This window comes from Ylistrum balloti, unplaced genomic scaffold, assembly GCF_031769215.1.
Source record: "Ylistrum balloti isolate Yb309-2 unplaced genomic scaffold, AGI_CSIRO_Ybal_v1 Utg370538, whole genome shotgun sequence".
Classification (NCBI taxonomy): Eukaryota; Metazoa; Mollusca; class Bivalvia; order Pectinida; family Pectinidae; genus Ylistrum; species Ylistrum balloti.
Genome location: NW_026782342.1, coordinates 113,118 through 133,262, shown reverse-complemented (window position 1 = coordinate 133,262; position 20,145 = coordinate 113,118). Strand labels below are relative to the sequence as shown.

The 20,145-nt window shown below is 36.0% G+C and overlaps 2 protein-coding genes across 2 annotated transcripts in view; both read right to left on the bottom strand.

Annotated features, from left to right (window-relative positions):
* LOC132555991 (uncharacterized) overlaps positions 1-19,924 on the bottom strand; it is a 120,053-nt gene extending 100,129 nt beyond the window's left edge. Inside the window, exon 1 of the mRNA XM_060220378.1 lies at positions 19,842-19,924. The gene's annotated coding sequence lies outside the window, so the exon portion shown is untranslated. The remainder of the gene's footprint in view (positions 1-19,841) is intronic.
* LOC132555994 (uncharacterized) lies at positions 248-784 on the bottom strand. The gene has a single exon (XM_060220383.1). It carries the CDS (start codon positions 782-784, stop codon positions 248-250), a length of 537 nt encoding a protein of 178 aa, XP_060076366.1.
* Positions 19,925-20,145: the final 221 nt, after the last annotated feature.

Genomic DNA, 20,145 nt, shown 5'->3' with positions numbered 1-20,145 from the left:
ACGGTATGGTGGTCGGTCTAGCAAGGTAACACGGCATGGTGGTCGGTCTAGCGAGGTATCACGGTATGGTGGTCGGTCTAGCGAGGTAACACGGCATGGTGGTCGGTCTAGCGAGGTATCACGGTATGGTGGTCGGTCTAGCGAGGTATCACGGTATGGTGGTCGGTCTAGCGAGGTAACACGGTATGGCGGTCATGGTGGTCGGTCTAGCGAGGTATCACGGTATGGTGGTCGGTCTAGCGAGGTATCACGGCATGGTGGTCGGTCTAGGGTAGTTATCACGGTATGGTGGTCGGTCTAGCGAGGTATCACGGTATGGTGGTCGGTCTAGCGAGGTATCACGGTATGGTGGTCGGTCTAGCGAGGTATCATGGTATGGTGGTCGGTTTAGCGAGGTATCATGGTATGGTGGTCGGTGTAGCGAGGTATCACAATATGGAGGTCGGTCTAGCGAGGTATCACGATATGGTGGTCGGTGTAGCGAGGTATCACGGTATGGCGGTCGGTCTAGCGAGGTAACACGGTATGGTGGTCGGTCTATCGAGGTATCACGGTATGGTGGTCGGTCTAGGGATATATCACGGTAAGGAGGTCGGTCTAGCGAGGTATCACGGTATGGTGGTCGGTCTATCGAGGTATCACGGTATGGTGGTCGGTCTAGGGATATATCACGGTAAGGAGGTCGGTCTGGTGAAGTATTACAGTATGGCGGTCGGTCTAGCGAGGTATCACGGTATGGAGGTCGGTCTAGCGAGGTATCACGGTATGGTGGTCGGTGTAGCATGGTATCACGGTATGGTGGTCGGTGTAGCGAGGTAATCGTCCCTGGGCGGAACTCTGGTTGGATGTTTCATCGGGTGAGAATGTAAACCGGCGGTCAGGATGTAGACGGCTGCAAATCAATTTCGGTTTTTTTACAGTTGCAATTCAAAACGTGAATATTATTCATCTGAATTTTTTCTACATATTAGTTTGTTGTGAGTTCACACGCTCGGCTTGAAGATATTGTGCACTCTAAACACTTGAATCGGGGGCTTGACTCAAGTACATATATATTGTTGATATGCTTGTGTCTAGTGCCGATACACGCCACGGTGTAAATATTTATGATACAATTTGACAGTAATTTTCGTCATTACGTTTATTCATTAATATATTCAGTTGCTTATCATTCTGTGCGTGTCTGAAATAGCAGCTTCTATTTACCCACCATCCTTATCTTACAATGTATCACTTACCGATCGTGTCAATTTAAATATTGAATAATTTTACGCCTCCAACATTCTGAACACAAAGCTATCATTGGAAACGATCAGGTTCTAACAGAGGAGACGACGAATGGAAATACCGAAATCTCTCATGCATGCAAAACTTTGCTTTCATCTAAAACCACATACACCAAAACTGATGTCTTTAGTGCATTCGGTATCCTTGGGTTTGTTTGCTTTTTTGTAATTTTGTAACGAATTTTACGTATCAACATTCTGATTTCCGATCATCGTGATGCCTTCAACAATAAAATGCAATTATCGAAAGAAAGACAGAGACAAATAACCGCCAACACACCTTCTTATCGCCACCCCCTCACCCCCACCCCAACTCACCACACCTTCTTATCGCTCCCACCTCACCCCCACCCCAACTCACCACACCTTCTTATCGCCCCCACCTCACCCCCACCCCAACTCACCACACCTTCTTATCGCTCCCACCTCACCCCCACTCCAACTCACCACACCTTCTTATCGCCCCCACCTCACCCCCACCCACATCACCACACCTTCTTATCGCCCCCCCTCACCCCCACCCCAACTCACCACACCTTCTTATCGCCCCCCCTCACCCCCACCTCAACTCACCACACCTTCTTATCGCTTCCACCTCACCCCCATCCTCATCACCACACCTTCCGATCGCTCCTCCCTCACCCCCACCCCAACTCACCACACCTTCTTATCGCTCCCACCTCAATCCCACCTCAACTCACCACACCTTCTTATCGCTCCCACCTCACCCCCACCCACATCACCACACCTTCCGATCGCTCCTCCCTCACCCCCACCTCAACCCACCACACCTTCTTATAGCTCCCCCTTCACCCCCCGCCCTTGCCCGAACTCACCACACCTTCCGACCCCCCCTCACCCCCACCCAAATCACCACAACTCCTTATCGCTCACCCCCCTCACCCTCACCCCTTCCCCAACTCACCACCCCTTCCGATTGCTCCCCCAACATCCCCACCCCCACCCCCACCAATGCCCCTAACATCCCCACCCCCACCCCCACCCCCACCCCTACCAATACCCCAACTCACCATCCTGCGGTTACTAACGTATATTTGTACATATCATGCAAGTTAACTAAGCGAATCATTTCCTCACGTATCGTAACCTCTCAGTTTTAATTGGTGTTTTCATCATACACGAAAAGAAACATGGATGACGTAATTTTTTAATAGAATCATATAGCGTGGATGTCAATTTTACAGCCTCGTCGTCAATTTCACGTTGCATATCGCTCAGTTCCGTATCAGTGAACTGCAGCTAAATGATAATCACACATTTCTTTTGTACATCTATAAACCAAACGTTTATAAACACGATTTTGTCACTTTTACTGTACGAGGACCACAAATAATATATTTTAAAAGTCAACACGACATGGATTTGGCATTCTCGTCCCCTACCGGCCGTCTGACAAAAAACGAAGGACAATAACTCTGGGATATCATAATTCGGAAACTGTGAACACGGAACATTTTGGGATCGTGGATTTCACATGTACAGAACACCGTACATTTTGGGAAGGTGAATTTCACGTGTACTAAACATTTTGGGAACGTGAATTTCACATGTACTAAACATTTTGGGACCGTGAATTTCACATGTACAGAACACTGTGCATTTTGGGAAGGTGAATTTCACATGTACTAAACATTTTGGGGACGTGAATTTCACATGTACTAAACATTTTGGGACCGTGAATTCCATATGTACTGAACAATGTACATTTTGGGACAGCAAATTTCACATGTACAGAACACCGTACATTTTGGGAAGGTGAATTTCACGTGTACTAAACATTTTGGGAACGTGAATTTCACAGGTACTAAATATTTTGGGACCGTGAATTTCACATGTACTTAACATTTTGGGAACGTGAATTTCACATGTACTAAACATTTTGGGAACGTGAATTTCACATGTACTTAACATTTTGGGAACGTGAATTTCACATGTACTAAACATTTTTGGACCGTGAATTTTACATGTACTGTACATTTTGGGACCGTGAATTTCACATGTACTAAACATTTTAGGACCATGAATTTCACATGTACTAAACATTTTGGGACCGTGAATTTTACATGTACTGTACATTTTGGGACCGTGAATTTCACGTGTACTAAACATTTTGGGAACGTGAATTTCACAGGTACTAAATATTTTGGGACCGTGAATTTCACATGTACTTAACATTTTGGGAACGTGAATTTCAAAGGTACTAAACATTTTGAGAACGTGAATTTCACAGGTACTAAAACATTTTTGCACATATCTGTTACAAAATATAGAATTGTACAAATACAGTTAAAATTATTTCCCTGCCATTTTGTCCGTTTCTTATGTAGAAATAAATTCCTGATTTGTGAAAAACTTCATAATGGCGTAATTCTACCTTCTGGAAATGGCGGGGACAGGTAGTGGGGTGGGGGAGGTAGAGTTATGTGTGTATGTTTCTGATGAAGCTGAGAAGCGCACCTGTCTGTGCTTACTCATATAGCAAGTGCCTTCAGCGTGTTGTTCACTGAGTTAGCCACCAGCTAACCAGGAGACCCACTGCAGTCTGTTCACGGGGCGATATACACAGTAAACAATCAAACAAGCAAAAACCACTTGATATCCCATAAGTTTTACTATGATTACAATTTCTACGAAAAGAAATTATAAAATCACCTTAATCAATTGCCAAGAAAGAAAGACAGAAAGTCTTCATTCCAGACTGAAATATTCACAATTTTGTGTCAAAAGAAAAACAAAAAACGTAATGTATCGTTTTGTGAATAGGTTGAACTATTCAGAACTACACGGCCATTCCACACCAAAGTGATGATTTCCGCGCCGGATGCTGAGGTTTAAAGAATTACTTGACCCATAGTGCATTACCAGACCGGAAATCTTGGAGGATGTGGACATGTTCAGATAGAACGCTAATGGCTTTCTCCCGTTTTTAGCAGTTTTCCCGATATTTTAACTATTATCATGCATTCCTGTGCTCCCCTCGGACAGAACGACGTTTGCTTGCAATAATCAGAGCACAGACAATGTCGAGGCTATCTCCGGATGGTTATAGATGTTAAAGATAAACTAGACAAATTCATTTCTCAGCACATTCAAACTTAAGCCCAGGACGTATACCGTTACTGCAATGAAATATCTTTTATCAACTGACCCTCATCTAAAACAGATTGTGTCCAAATTAATGACCTGTCAATCAAATGAGAGATAACATCACGTGATTGGTTAGTGTTTCCATGGTCACCGAGGAAAACTCTTGATTATCAAGTGTTACCGCGATCCTGATCATGTCATTTAGTCACGTCATTTTAATGTTTTAAATGTAAGAGATATTAATTTGTTTTATTATCAGTTGTAATATTTGAATGACATTCTAATAAATGTCATCTTAATCACTATTTTATGAGTTATTCCATTTCGAAATACCGATCATTCTTTATGGAAAGATAAATACAGTTTCTAATTTATCATTCATGTGTAATTGTGCCGACATCAGTTTGAAAACAAAGACTCTTTTCTGATTTCATTCGACGCCAGATCTAGATGTTTGACAGGACAGTGGTGGTTCTCGTAGATTACCTGTCGGTTTTAATTAAAATTTACATAAAATTCAGTGCAGTTAAGCATTTTTATAAATCTGTTAGTTTTAAGTTTGTTTTGATTTGTTGATAGTGTGTAATAACATGACCTAAAACGATCGAATCTTTTATCAACAAAATACAGCATCTAACGAGAAACACTCATAAAGAAAAAGTCTTCTTGTTTGATTAATCAGATGTCAAAGATCAGAATACGATAGGAAAGCAACATTCCTGACTTCCGGTCTGTAATTGACATTTTGGTTGACACTGATCCATGAGGCGATTTAGTCCGGTCACGTGACCTGGTCTTACCGGTCAAGAACTCAGTACGGTATTTATATGGCTGTCCGAAACGCCGTTCTACTCAATTTACTGGATGTTCTGACGGATATCGAAAATATATGTTAGGGAATTGGATATGGTGAACTTTAATAAAAACCTGATTATGATAATTCGGATTTAGCAACACATATTTTCTGTCTTGGATATTGTACTGGACTTGGCAACATTTGAAAAGCTTTTAGAAACCCGGAAGTAAGACATTAAGTTTCAGACACTGTTTCACACTATTGAAATCCATACTTCGAAACATTCCTGTCGGCGTACTTATAAACATGTTTTTTCATTAAAACCTGCTGACCTGGATATACACGTGCTCTTTCTCTTTATTTATCTAAACTTTTGACTCCTGTGCCATTTAAAGCACTAAAAGTGACCGAAGTCCTGTCCATCATTTTATGTCACGCTTTGTTCGAACTTTGCCGAGATATCTTTTAAGGATAGAGAGGAACTGATGCACATACATATGGAAGGAGGTATTTTACCGAGCGATTAAGTCGATTGATGTCGGTATATTTGTTAGTATAACTAAAAACCAGTTTCGATTTATCTTTAACATTGAGCACGATTATGTCATAGATATTAAATCTAACAATGTGAGTGTCGACTTTGTAGACCATTATAAACATTTAGGGATAACTTTAGATGAAAACTGTAAATAGGGAAGACACATAATAAATATTTGTAAGGATGCATCCAAACAGGTAAGTATCTTTAGTAAACTTAAATACATGTTAAATCGACAAACTTAAGTCAAAATCTACAAAGTTTATATACTTCCATTAGTAGAATACTGTTGTGAAGTTTGGGATGGGTGCTCTCTCAGTGATGCAGACAAACTAGAAAAACTTCAGTTTTCTACTAGAATTATCAATGGTTTACCATCTTATACCAGTAAAAATTCGCTCTATTCCTAAAGTGGTCTAGAACCGCGACCAGAAAGACGCTCTAGGAGAAAACTACAGCTTTTCTACAAAACAACTAACAATTTCACACCTAATTATCTGTCCTCTCTATTGCCCCCATTAGTAACAGAAAACTCTCAATATAACCTCCGTAATGCACAAAATTACTCTTTACCAAATTTCCGACTACAACTAACACATTTATCCTTTTTTCCGTCTGCTATCCGACTTTGGAAGCAACTTGAACTTGAAATTAGACAAAGTGTTTTTTACGCTATCTTTAAAAAATTCTCTTCGAACCCACTATTATTTGATTGGTAGACGTAAGACTAATATACTGCACGCGAGGTCAAGAAATAAACCCCGTGCCTTAAACAATGACCTTTTCAGTTCCAATCTTATAGATTACCGTTGCTGTCAATGTGAACATCCTGTTGAAGACACTTACCACTATTTTTTGTTTGTAATAATTATGCGGACCAGAGAGCGATTCTATACCGAGAACTAAATAATGTTATCCCTATTGACCTATAGTTACTTCTATATGGTAGCATGAACTACTCGTATGAAGATAATGTAAAAATTTGTCAAATCACTCAGTAATATATATACTTAACTTAAATAGATTTTGATCTCCACCCCCCTCCCCCCTCTCTCTCTCTCTCTCTCTCTCTCTCTCTCTCTCTCTCTCTCTCTCTCTCTCTCTCTCTCTCTCTCTCTCTCTCTCTCTCTCTCTCTCTTCTCTAATTGTATTTAAACATGTCGTCTTGTCTTGTTAATATGTATTTTGTCAAACTTTATAGGTTAATACTTAATATAAACTAGATAATGTGTGCCCAATCCTACCTGTATATTTGATACCAATATGATATGTTTAAATCAAGCCTCACCGTTGACGATGATTCTACAGGGACCCGAGAAAGTTGTTAACGTCTGTGAGGTATGGAATCATCCTAACATACAGATTGTTCTTAAAGGTCTCAGGATCGATGTCTACACAAAATGATACATTTCTATGGTGTACACGGCCCCTAATTGTCATAAAAAATGTATCATATTTCACTTCATACCTTTATAACTTCCTTAAGGGCTCTAGTCACCAGGAAGGGTCCGATAGATATATATATATATACATCTTGTCCCTGTTTATAAAAGAGTGTATTTATAATAATGTTGAATATCTCTCCTTGTCCCCATATCCCAACCCCCACCTATCCCCACACCTACCCAGAACACACACTAACACACTTGTGATCATGACAACGTTTTGAGTCCCCTTTCATCTGAAGTATTCCTGTTTCTAAAGTGACATGTTTAGTCGTTTCTTGTGTCTTGTATTATCCGTAATTCCAGGTAAAACGCACCTGCACACATATTTCAAATGTCACACATTTCCCAAAGGTAAAAAAAGTTTGTGAATATGTACAGTCAGGTCTAAGTTTAATGTCCGCCCGCTTACCTGTCTGTGTGAGCTGGCATTATCATCTATAACAGGCGCACGGGACCCCTGAATAACTATCATACTACTTACAGCTAGTGGCCAAACCCAAAGTCATACAGTTACCGACCTCTTGCCAAGTTCAACAATCAAATTATACAACACGAGAAAACATATTTCGTCCTAGACAGGACGGGGGCATTTAAGTAGAACGAATGAGAACTATTATGGACATATTGGAATTTATGAACAAAAATTATTTACATATGAATGTCATCATCATATTTAATCATACTTTGGAATTTGTCACATAACAAGCTCCTAAAGTGAGTTATGCTACAGAACATTTAGAAAAAACTATATATGTCTTATTGTAAAGAAAGAAAGAAAGAAAAGAAAATATTTGCGGATCCAGCAGGTTGTTGTAATTCCAAACTGAATTTTACAAATACTATTGACTGGTATTTGATTGTATTAAGAGCTTTGGAATAATAATACACGTATTTACAATAAATACGGTGAAGTTGATATGCAGATTGAGAAACCTAAGTACAACAGAGATGTATATTACATATGTGTTATATAAGTCTCAGACACAAGTTAATTGTTGAATATATTTCATTGCTGGCAATGACTTATTCAAGTTGATTGTCGCCATTTAAAGTTTTTAACTTATTCTAGTTTATCAAACAATTATCACAGCACATTTCTCCTATCTGTTTCATTATGCGTGCTGGTGTATAAATTCCGGAACATTAAAAATATCTTGTCAGGATTTTTTCTTCTGCTATATATATATATATATTATCAAAACGAAGTACCCGTATGTTCACAATAAATCATGTACAACAAATATTAAATATTCTGTAAGCATCAAACGTATCATACATATTAGTACACATATAAAAGGCAGACTAATATATGTATAATTAATACATTGTATATGCAAAAGTCAAGATTGCTGACGTGTTTGAAAAAAAAGATGCCAACCACAGACAAAATTGCACCAATCTGAAGCGGGTTGGCTGTCTTCCATTGGCTGGTGATTCAGGAATTTCCGACAGCACGGCGCCAACATGGCTAAGAATTCGTAGTTTAAAATTCAGCAGTATCGACAGCATGGCTGGACCAGAGAGAATGTGTGTTAATTGAATACCATATATGGACATGATACTGATTGATACCTGATTGGCTGCGCCAGAAAGGTCACGACCTTTCCAAGGTGCGTCCCAAATAAACGTTCATCGAGTTCGGCAATCTCAGTAACATGCAGGTAATTCCGTGAAAGTACTTAAATGGTGATAATATCGCTCTATCAGGTGACAAGAGTCTGGGAGTATTGGACCAATCAAACAGTTGCCAAAACCATGGTGTTTTAAGTATTCTTAATTATAACGCATAGAACATTTGAAACAAAACGACAATGAAAATGAAATTAAAAAGAAAAGAAAAAAAAAAGAAAAAAAATACTGTAGATGAAAATAAAGGCAGGATTTGAAGATGAAGAGGATTGGTTTGGTAAACCAAAAAATTCAAAGGCTTCCGGGTCATTCTAGCACGTCCGTTTAAAATTGATACTTCCGGGTCATATTGAAAAAGTTTTGCATTAAACATTAAAGCTTGCATTATTGTTCCTAAACTTATACAATATTCAAATATCATATCGAAACATAGCTAAAGCGTAGGCTAAAAAAATATTTTTTTTAATTCAAACTATACCAATTCATTGACACCTAAGAACGTATATGTAAATTTGTCGACACTTGTGACACCTACCAGTTGTCTTTTGAACAAATACGGACAGATTGTTCATGGAATAATGAACTAATCAAGTAAGGAAATGTGAAACAGGATAATATCGCCGATATTTAATTACAAACCACGCCGAGCGCGAGTCGCCATCGGCCCCTTCCTCCAATACAAAGTTGTCTTTTAAAAGATAATTTTTTCATAATGACCTAAATGGACTATCGTTTTCTTGCTCATTCACAACACCACACCACACCACACAAAATCGTGGTTAATTTGAACACGGAATTAAAAGCATTATCCGTCTACGTTTACACCAAGAAATCAAATTAAACTTTGGTAAATGAAAAGGGAAAATGGACACATTTAGATAATCTGATTGTGTCAACACATTTTAACCATCAAAGAAGCATTAAGATCGACCGCGAACTCAGAAGGGCGGACCGTGCAAGGTAGGATGGAAAAAAATGTACAGTGATGATGGCGTCACGGCTTTGGCGGCCATTGACGACAGAAAATCTCGCGTGACTAGAATTAATCAAGGTTTCATCAAAAGTTTCACGCTAAGCAGCAGGATGCTGAATATTCCTCCGCGCGAGTCCTGGACATGTTTGCTCTCCATTACACGGTTGATGAGGTCAATATTATCTATAGCAGTACGACAGTTTGTGTTTTGTGTCATTCACAGCAGTCCGGAAATACCGCACCGGAAGTTGTTCGGACTTTTATACCAGTGTGCTCTTGAAGGTGTGTGATATTAATAGCTGCACCGTATGACCTTTGTCATATTGAATACGGATATTTTACGCTCTTTTCATTTGGAGTAGTTTATAAATATGTTTTTTAAACTGTTATCGAAGTAACTACGGTACTTTTCAGTTGACAAGGTAGGGAGAGGATGGGTGTTTTCAGTGATTATTTTTTTTTTCTATCTGTGGCCAGAGTGTACAGTATTATTCTTTTGTCCATGTTAAGACACACCTTTTCAAGTAAACAGGTGAAATTTAAATGGTCATCGCGGTGAAAAAAACAACGGCACGTCCGGATTTAATTTTCCGATACCCTACTATGATGTTAGACTACCTTTCCCGCCGCACCGACTGATCTCTCGGTAGAATTTTGTATTTTTCAGTCTGTACATACATCACCCCATTCATGACGTAACATTTTTTTCGTCCCACGAGTTTTCTATGTAAATGTGCGTATATTAATTTACGTCGTGGTGATGGCTATATCAGATTATTAATTATAAAAACAGACATTTTATAAATTACCAAAATCTTTATTTACAAGGTGATTCATGAAATTCGTTAAGAAAAAGGATACCGTCTCATTTCCTTGTAATAAAATTACAAATCAATTTCCCCAGTACGACGGTACATCATTCTAACCACGAAAACATTAATTGTTTGCGGTTGGTAGATTTCCTTTGTAAAATATTTCATCCTGTGACATTTTGAACTTTAGTTTTGTGACGCATAATGTTATTCACGCAATCTCTTATTTCTTCGCCGCAGTAGTCTACCTGTCTGACGTAACAGGTAACTACAGGTAAATACAGGTGTGATGCTAGGTCCTACCAGGTACATCCGAAGGACTCATAAGTCATCGACTGTAACATCCTTCTTCATCCAAAAACAACAACTGTACAACAGATATAATCACAGAGGACGGAAAATTTTGTTATAATTGTGGAGCACTACCGAGTAAATTGTCAGAGCAGCTGTTATTTGCAAAATTCATTAACAGTGTAAATTATCTGTGCTAAAAAACATATTTTTTATAGCAGAATCTTTTCTAAATATTTTGCTTTATCGGATTTGTTTACTTGTATTATCCAAATTCCTGAATACAACATAAAGATAGATTTGCTAATTTCCTAACAGGAAGTGTCAGATTTTTTGAAAAGTTTATCATGTTTATTCCTTGTTATTATGCAAATTTAAATATGAGAAATCTGAAACCAGTCATCAAATATTTACACGTACATCTAGGTCTATCTATGAAGGTATTTTTGTGTATCTTCCCCGAGTAAGACATGGAAATTTTCTGTAGTCAGAAATTTGGTAAATGATTGATTTCTGTAGATTTTATCGTAGGCTTTATGCTTTTACAGATATTTATTGATAAAACAACATAATAATTCGCAAAATTTCTAGTCTCAGAATATATCGTAGAAACAATATTTATATAAACAAATGAGAGAAAAAACACCAAACATTTAAAAACATCACTGGGAAAGTTTGTTTTTTAATGGGCTAGAAAAGGTCTGAATTAAAAAAAAATCTTAGAAAAAGCGAAAGATAAAAAGAAAACAAAGCTACCGAGGAGATTAGAAATAATAGACATAAAGTGAGTGAAAAATTGTTTACAAATTCAAAGGAACGTCACGCAATAGTGTGTTGACAGAGAAACACATTCGTATTTTCTATAAAGGAAAGTAGGACTTTTAATTTGTAGCAAAACGATTGTAATTAAAACAATATTTTTTGACGGGTAATCAGACTGAACGTTTTCAATATTTCTATTGTAGCTACATAATAAGTAACATACCTTACCATGTATGTATATATTCAGCTCTATTTTTGTCTCCTTTTCATCACGAAATCAAACATTTGCCAAATACGGAAAAGTATTAATCAATAAAATAGATAAATCGCATTTCATCACGTGATTAATTGAGTCATACATGAAATTGACATACCAACGTGATCAATAACGGGAAGGATTCCCATTTCTACAATTGTTTCCGTTTCCAGGTCAATTTCATATTTTTCCACACTGCTTCACATTTCATGTAAAATATTGTTTGATCACATCTCGTCTTAAAATATCCTTCATCACTTGATCAAATTTCTGATTTTATCTAGGAAAAATATTACAGAAAGTTTGTCCATTTACTCATTAGAAAAAAATCTGGAGATGAAAATGAAAATAAGATAAAATCACAAAAGTGAAAAAAGAACGGGGAAAAATTGTATTAATTTGTGTGATGCAGACGTGTCTTTGATTTAAAGTAACAAATGCTGCCCAAACATGTTCTCGTAAATTTATTGAAGAAGGAAAACATCCGCATTTTGTTTAAATATAAATGTAAATCAAATACAAATCCCTCGAGTGTTTCTGATGTTTAAAAAAAATGTTCAATTTGCTACAGAGATCAATTTCCACCGAGTCTCTTATTGTTTTTACCTACAATATGAGTCATTCTAACTTACCCGTTTTACGGAATTGTTATCATTTTCGGAATTGTTTATCCTTCAGATTTGTTTATTTTACAAAATTACATTTCTATCTTAGTGATTATTCTCGTAGTTTTGATAATATAATTAACTAATTGAGGTATGTGTATTTAATGTAAATCTTGTTTAAAATGTCTTCGAAATAATGAAAAACTTACCTTAATTAGAATTTGAAGTGCGTCAATACATGTACCTTAATTTTAGGCTGCGTGTGTTTGACATGTGATTAATGTAAATTTTAACGCTTTCCCTTTTTACGATCTTCTTTTGTATTTATGAAGTTTTTCATATCGCAGACATAATTTTTTCATATTTTCAAATAAGCTTAATCTCTTACTCCTAATATCCGGGATATCAAAGGGATATTGAGTCACACAGCTTGATAAAATACAACACACTTCATCACCACAGTTATGGCGGATAAAATAAATTTAATTTTTGAGTTAACGTAATGATAAAGTTTAATTCTAAATCCAATCAAGTCGGTTTGTCAATCTTTGTATTATAAATGAATCCGTTCCATTCGTCCGTTTGATTATCTGATCGTTTGATCAAGTATATTATAATAATTGGTTTTATTTTGTTAAATATCCCTCCAGTGATAATATCTCAATTCATAATTGTGAAAGTCATAAAAATAATTATGGAACATCTGACATATTTTACAAACAAAGAAACCGCAGTGTTCTGGTAAAGCTGTCAATGTAAATCAAATTATAACAAACTTTGATAATGAGTGTGGAAAGGGCTTTCACTAAGAAATTCTGTAATATACAGCGCTCTGATTATATCATTGGAGTTAAAGAATAAACTCAAAACACATTTTTCTTTAGAGATGAAAATAACAAACATGTGAGAAATTATTGTTTCGGCTGTGAAGTCGTTTATCTTAAAGTTAAAAATGTCTATTATTTCAGAAACTTGAAGAGAAACCATATAATCAAATTACAGTGACGATAAACCTACAGCTGGGGTGAGATTATCCTAACATGACTAACCCTTATAAACAGAGTTACCTCCCTCCCCAGACATGGAGCCCTTCTTTAAAAATTTTGTGTATATATCGTTGTAGAAAATTCAGTACGATTTTAAAAATAATTTTCATTAATGGCTAGAATACCAGATAAGCGAATAGAATAAAATGCCTAAATTTTAGCTGTAGGTGGTCGGATGGCGTAGTGGTTAACGTATTTGTCTTTTTCTACGATGTCTTGAGTTCGATTCTGTATCAGGGTACTTTAAAGAGCATAATTGCATCGTCTTAATAATGTTATCAGCATATATATATATATACATATGCAACTCAGTAATATTCAATTATATATTTACATCTTCAAACGGTACGAAAACAATCACTCTGTTAACAGATGTATGAAATATCTACTAACATATTAATACACACTGGTACAAAGATTTATCGTATCGGGTCAGACAAGATTTACTCAAAAATAGGCAAAAATAACACTTTGTCTATACAGGTAACACCTAATAACAAGTAATCTATTCTTACATTCGTCGTGTAAAAATAAATGTAAGTCATATTGTCTGAATTTCAACATCAAATTTCAACAGATTTGATTTAAAACTGTTTTTATTTCTTTTTAATTGGACATAAATTTTCCAGGTTATAAAAAGCCCAGTTTGTTTAACGACAGACTTTTTAAAAATATGTTTGAATACATAGTCTATGACGTATGAATCAATTATTGCATTACTTTATTAAAACATAAAATATGAAAACAATTTAACTTGGACAAAAACAAATTAATATCGGTGTGATACACAAGCCATGCATTAAGCAAGCCTGGCTGTCACACTTTAGTGCACATTTTGATGAAAATGTAATTGTCCTGCAGAAGCTGCGAGTTATAGACTACAAGATCGTCACTGAATATTTCATATTTTCTGAGAAAAAAATCCTTGCGGTAGAATTTATTTTATATTTAAAACAAAATTTAATTTCATCATCCAAAGTATTACAAAATTTACAAAGACGCAGTTGAGGAGGGACGTTTTTAGTCCTACCCACTTTCACCTTGAAAACATGGTTACTTATGGAATATTTTCCTCATGTTGATAATGTCAACTGAATTGAAGTATTTTAACACAATCATCAGAAATTAGAGTGTGACTGTAGGGTCACAATCAGAAAAAATGGCAGTAGCGTAGCGGCTACACTACCTTGTTACTATCTTGGTTTTTTTTTTTTTTTGTCTAGAAAAATCTGTGGGCGGGGTTGGGGGGTTGGGGGGTTGGGGGTGGCGGTGGCGGAGAGCAAAGATTGGGAAGGGGAATACATTAGGGAATAAAGATGACGAGTGCTCATGACCCGAAGATTTTTTTCATAGTTAAGGTAACTATCATAAGAGATAGACGTTTATCTAAAAAATATGGCCTTCTATTTTATAATGTATAATGTTTAGTGTTGATAGTCACCTATAAGACGTCTAATGCGTTTTACTTATACTAGATGACAAATACCAAGATATGTAAAAGGTTGAATTCAGTGTCCGGTGAAATATATCAAAATAATTTTAAACGACACGTCGAATTAAGCATAAACACTCTCATTTATTAATCTTTTACGATGCTTAATACATCTCTGGACAAATTATTTAGCATTAAGTTTCATAAAATGAAAGCACTAATGATAATTCGACATGTTGTATAAAGTTATTTTTATATATAAGAACCCATGTTCAGCGGTGGGGAGGGTGAGGGAGGATGCGTGAAGGGGTGAGAAAGGGGGCAACTGGACATATCGTTATAACCTGGGATAGCACCTTTGAAAACGCAGGATGTCGAGGGAAAGGGATAGAGGTGATGTAGAGGGGAGGGGGAAATACACAAATACATTTAGGAACACCTGTTGCACCTCTCATCTATAATCAATATACCACACATCTGCTGTTTATCCGGGCATCTAAAACAAGTGTTTACCTGTAGATTGCAATCAGTGTCTGATGGTTCACGTCATACCTGGGTCTTCACTGCGCTTATTTTTATTGAGTATGCCAAGCTTTCTGCTAACCAATATGTATATTTTACCGCTTTAGTTCAATTTGATAACAATGAATTATTTGAAAGAATTTTAATAATGAAATTTGAGGAGAACAAAGGAAACCTTTACAAGGTTAACAAATATGACGAAGAGATAAATCAAACATATTTCAAATATGACTGCTTTTAACCAAATATTTTAACATCACAACTTTATATGGGGGTTAACAAAACACAACAAAAACAAGAAACGAGGAAATAGGAGTTGTTCGGAAGAAGAAGAAGAAAAAGACCAAGAACAAGAAAAGCCTACACGAAAGCTCCAATTTGAACGGAGTCAACATGGACGAGTAAATCACAGTCTTTGAACGGAGTCAACATGGACGAGTAAATCACAGTCTTTGAACGGAGTCAACATGGACGAGTAAATCACAGCCTTTGGACGGGGTCAACATGGACGTGTAAATCACATAGTGTTTGGACGGGGTCAACATGGACGAGTTAATCACGTAATCTTTGGACGGGGTCAACATGGACGTGTAAATCACAGTCTTTGGACGGGTTCAACATGGACGAGTAATTCACGTAGTCTTTGGACGGGGTCAACATGGACGAGTAAATCTGGAAGACTTTGGACGTGTCAACATGGACGAGTAAATCACGTAGTCTTTGGACGTGGTCAGTATGGACGAATAAATCATAGTCTTTGGACGGGGTCAACATGAATGAGTAAATCACAGTCTTTGGACGGGGTCAACATGGACGAGTAAATCACGTAGTCTGTGGACGGGGTCAATATGGACGAGTTAATCTCGCAGTCTTTAGACGGGGTCAACATGAATGAGTAAATCACAGTCTTTGGACGAGGTCAACATGGACGAGTAAATCACAGTCTTTGGACGGGGTCAATATGGACGAGTAAATCACAGTCTTTGGACGGGGTCAATATGGACGAGTTAATACCGCAGTCTGTGGACGGGGTCAGTATGGACGAGTTAATCCCGCAGGCTTTGGACAGGGTCAATATGGACGAGTAAATCACAGTCTTTTGACGAGGTCAACATGGACGAGTAAATCTCGCACCCTTTGAACGAGGTCAATTTAGATGTGATTACACCGCACGGGCTATTATCATCCATGTTATACTTCTACAGTGCTTTTAAAGCTATTTTCCTCGATCGTCGTAGAAACGCCCGCACGTTTTTATAACTTAATTGAATTAAAGCTTGTTATACATTGTATCAAATTTAATCTAAATAATAATTAAACAGTAATGAGTTTATATTTTCAAATTAAGACTGGTTATTATTTTTTCAATTGAAAAAATAGTTTTCTCGGGGTTTCATATTTTTTATCTATATTTTCATTAAAATTTAATCCATTACCATGTAAGGTTTTCTATGAATAAGATTAGAAAGTCAAGCTTTCTGTTGGACATACCCACATGTACTTGAATAAGATTCAAATATCCTTTTACATAAATACAGCTGAGATTTGAAAATTAGATTAAAGAAATAAAAACGAGTTTTAAAATGATGTATAAACGGGCCAATTATACACTGGGATATTTAAATCAGAAAAGTCCCTGTCTACTTACATTTAGGAATTGTTATAATATCTAGGTATAATAAAAGTGTTGATGATTCTCTAAAATAAAACTTGGGTTGGTAAAAACTGACACCACTAAGCACTTAAAACCAATGTTGATTAATCAGAATTCTCTGAAACTATCACTACATTTGTTATAATGGCGATTTCCGTCCATTCGTTCGTTCGTTCGTTCGTGGATGAATTAGTTGTGCGACGAGGGAGTCCATTTGTAAGTAAGAAAGTAAGCAGAAAAATACCCCACTTTTAATATTGACGTTTGATCAACAGTTTACACCTCTCTGTTTCATCGCATCATCCAACTAGTAATTTTTCTTTAAAAATGGGTGAAGAGTCAAAATTAGAAATGACATGTTTTAAGTTTGAATGAATGATAAGCTGATACTCTGTGTTACAACAAATCGTTAAGTGTTATGCCCTAGACTTTGAAATTATTTACCTTCATGGAGTCGTGCAATAAAAATGTGAAATAAGAATAACATTCTTTTAATTTGAACTCTGGACCAATAGAAAACCATATTTGTTGAAATGTACTTTCAATATCATAATCAAATGTATGGAGTTACAGACAATTCAGTGGGCTGATTTTGATGTTCAACTTGAAATCATGATCACTGTTCAATGGTTAGGTTCAGTATGATAAGGAAGACTATTGTTTGTACGAGCAAATCTTTTAAATAATAGCAATATATATTTAGTTAATAATTACAAGCTTTGAAACGATGTGATGAGATAAAGATTTTCGTGAATAGTGATGATAAATTAGATTCCAATTAAGAGACCCAGAAATCGTTCGACCGAAGAAAAGGAATGCTATTTTCTGCAGTTGATTTCAACGATAAGTGAAAGTAAAACTAAACAGATGAAAGTGTAACTATATGGTTATATAAAATGTAAATACTTGTACAAATATCAGCTACTGACTTGAGCGTGTGTGGAACAATAAATATTAATTCACACTTTCACCTGTCTACAGAAAAGTACAATATACTCAGCTAGAATTAATTTATTCGGGACAAGATCTTACAACTTAAAAACTTAGTTTTCTAATTAAAGATTGACATTGTTTACTATATAAATGTATTTATGATTTATATACAAAACTATTTGATATATTTTCTATTTTGCTGTTCTTGGTATATTTGCGATTTTAAATACCAATTCTAAAATATCATTTTAAGCCGAGTATACTGTTTCCGAAATGCTACTGTACGTAAATGTCTCGATTTTCTCTCATTTTCTCCACAAAGCTACTAGTGTTAAAACTATCTGAATACATCCAGCATCAGCACCCGAAACTCATCTAGATTTACCAGTTATGTACATAATTTATCAAAAAATCACTTGACGGGGCACAGCGCTTTGAAAATCTCACAATACGGTTTCACATTTGCTATCAGTTCTATAAACTATAGTGTTAATGTTTCATTGGAAATAGTTTTATTTAAGTCATTGTAAATTTTGTCCAATTCCCTTTTTTCAAATTAGAAATGTTTTACCTAAGATCATCTTCCAGTGAATTCGGGTCATCTTTCTGGCTGGAAATTCCGACATGTTTTGTAGAAATTATCTAACGTCGATCTTGTCTCACCAAATTTCCCCGAGTTATATTTTATCTTATACATACACAAGGTACAGTACACACGGGAGTTATGGCAGTGTAAAGTAGTACCGCGTTTGGTGTAGACCCGGGCGATCGGGGTTCGATTTTCTGATAGGGTATTTGCTACGTGTGTTTCCCCATATTAACAACCCTATCGTGCTATTATCCGGGTCTAGATAAGTGATATCTTTATTTCATATAAAATATTTCGAATAGGGAATACATTGAATAAACAATAATATTACGTAAATATACGGTTCTGGAATATAGAATAAAAAACAAAGATAAATTCATAGAATGCACACGATTATAAAATCAGTATCACCTCTAAATTATACACATATTTATGAATTATGAAAAATATGATAATACGAGATATGAATTACAGGGAATAAACAAGAGGATAACCTGATGTTTATACAAAAGGGATGAAAATGTGAACTTAACGGGACACACGTTATATAAGTACAATGATTAGTGAAATACAGAAAATAAGGAGTTTTAAATACATGATACCTTATAACAAATACAGATTATAAAAAAACTCTGTTACAAAATACTCCCGAATAATAAAATTAACATGGAGCATACACAAAATAAAAATAATACGGATTGTAAAATAACCTAGTAACTACAAAACATACGGAATATAAAATACAGAACACGAAATAACATAGAGAATATAAAGTATAAATATATGTTACATGGAATAAATGCTACATAAATTATACTGAATACAAGAGACTAGGAATATCAAAACACGAAAGAATATATCGGTAAATATAAAGCAAAAATGATTAAAAACAAATTATCTTAAAAATACACGGTATATGATTAATACGAATAATTAAACACCGAAATGAAAACACAGAATATATGTCATACGGAATATAGAATACAGATACATGGTAATATAAGTTGTATTTCAGAATATGAATAATTGAATAGAAAATATCAAATGTAAAGTATATTAAAGAAGGAACCGAATGTTAAGTACACGCGAATAATAAATAGCCGAAATTATTCAACACAAGTATAAAATTCTAAGTGTTAGATGAATAAAGAAAACACTTACACAGAGGCTGGTCTCCTAGTGAGAATTTCGTTTTGGTAATTATACGAACCGCTTGAATACAAATCTCTAACAAGGAGTCAACTCTGTTAGTTTGTTATCGTGAGAGAAAAAACACATTGGAACTTTAACCAGACAAAAAATATGGAATTGAGGTATTACAGCGAGTGAATGAGATGTGATGCGGAGTCCCCGCGGGCTCTACTTTGCTTTAAATGTCAATCATTTGGGACCACACAGGTAGGGAATTAGGAGACGATGTTAATCAGTGGTGACAAACATGGGTTACGTAACTCTGCAGGTGTAA

Coding starts and splice junctions, on each gene's coding strand:
- LOC132555994 (XM_060220383.1), bottom strand. CDS start 784: ATGCTACACCGACCACCATACCGTGATACCTCGCTAGACCGACCTCCA.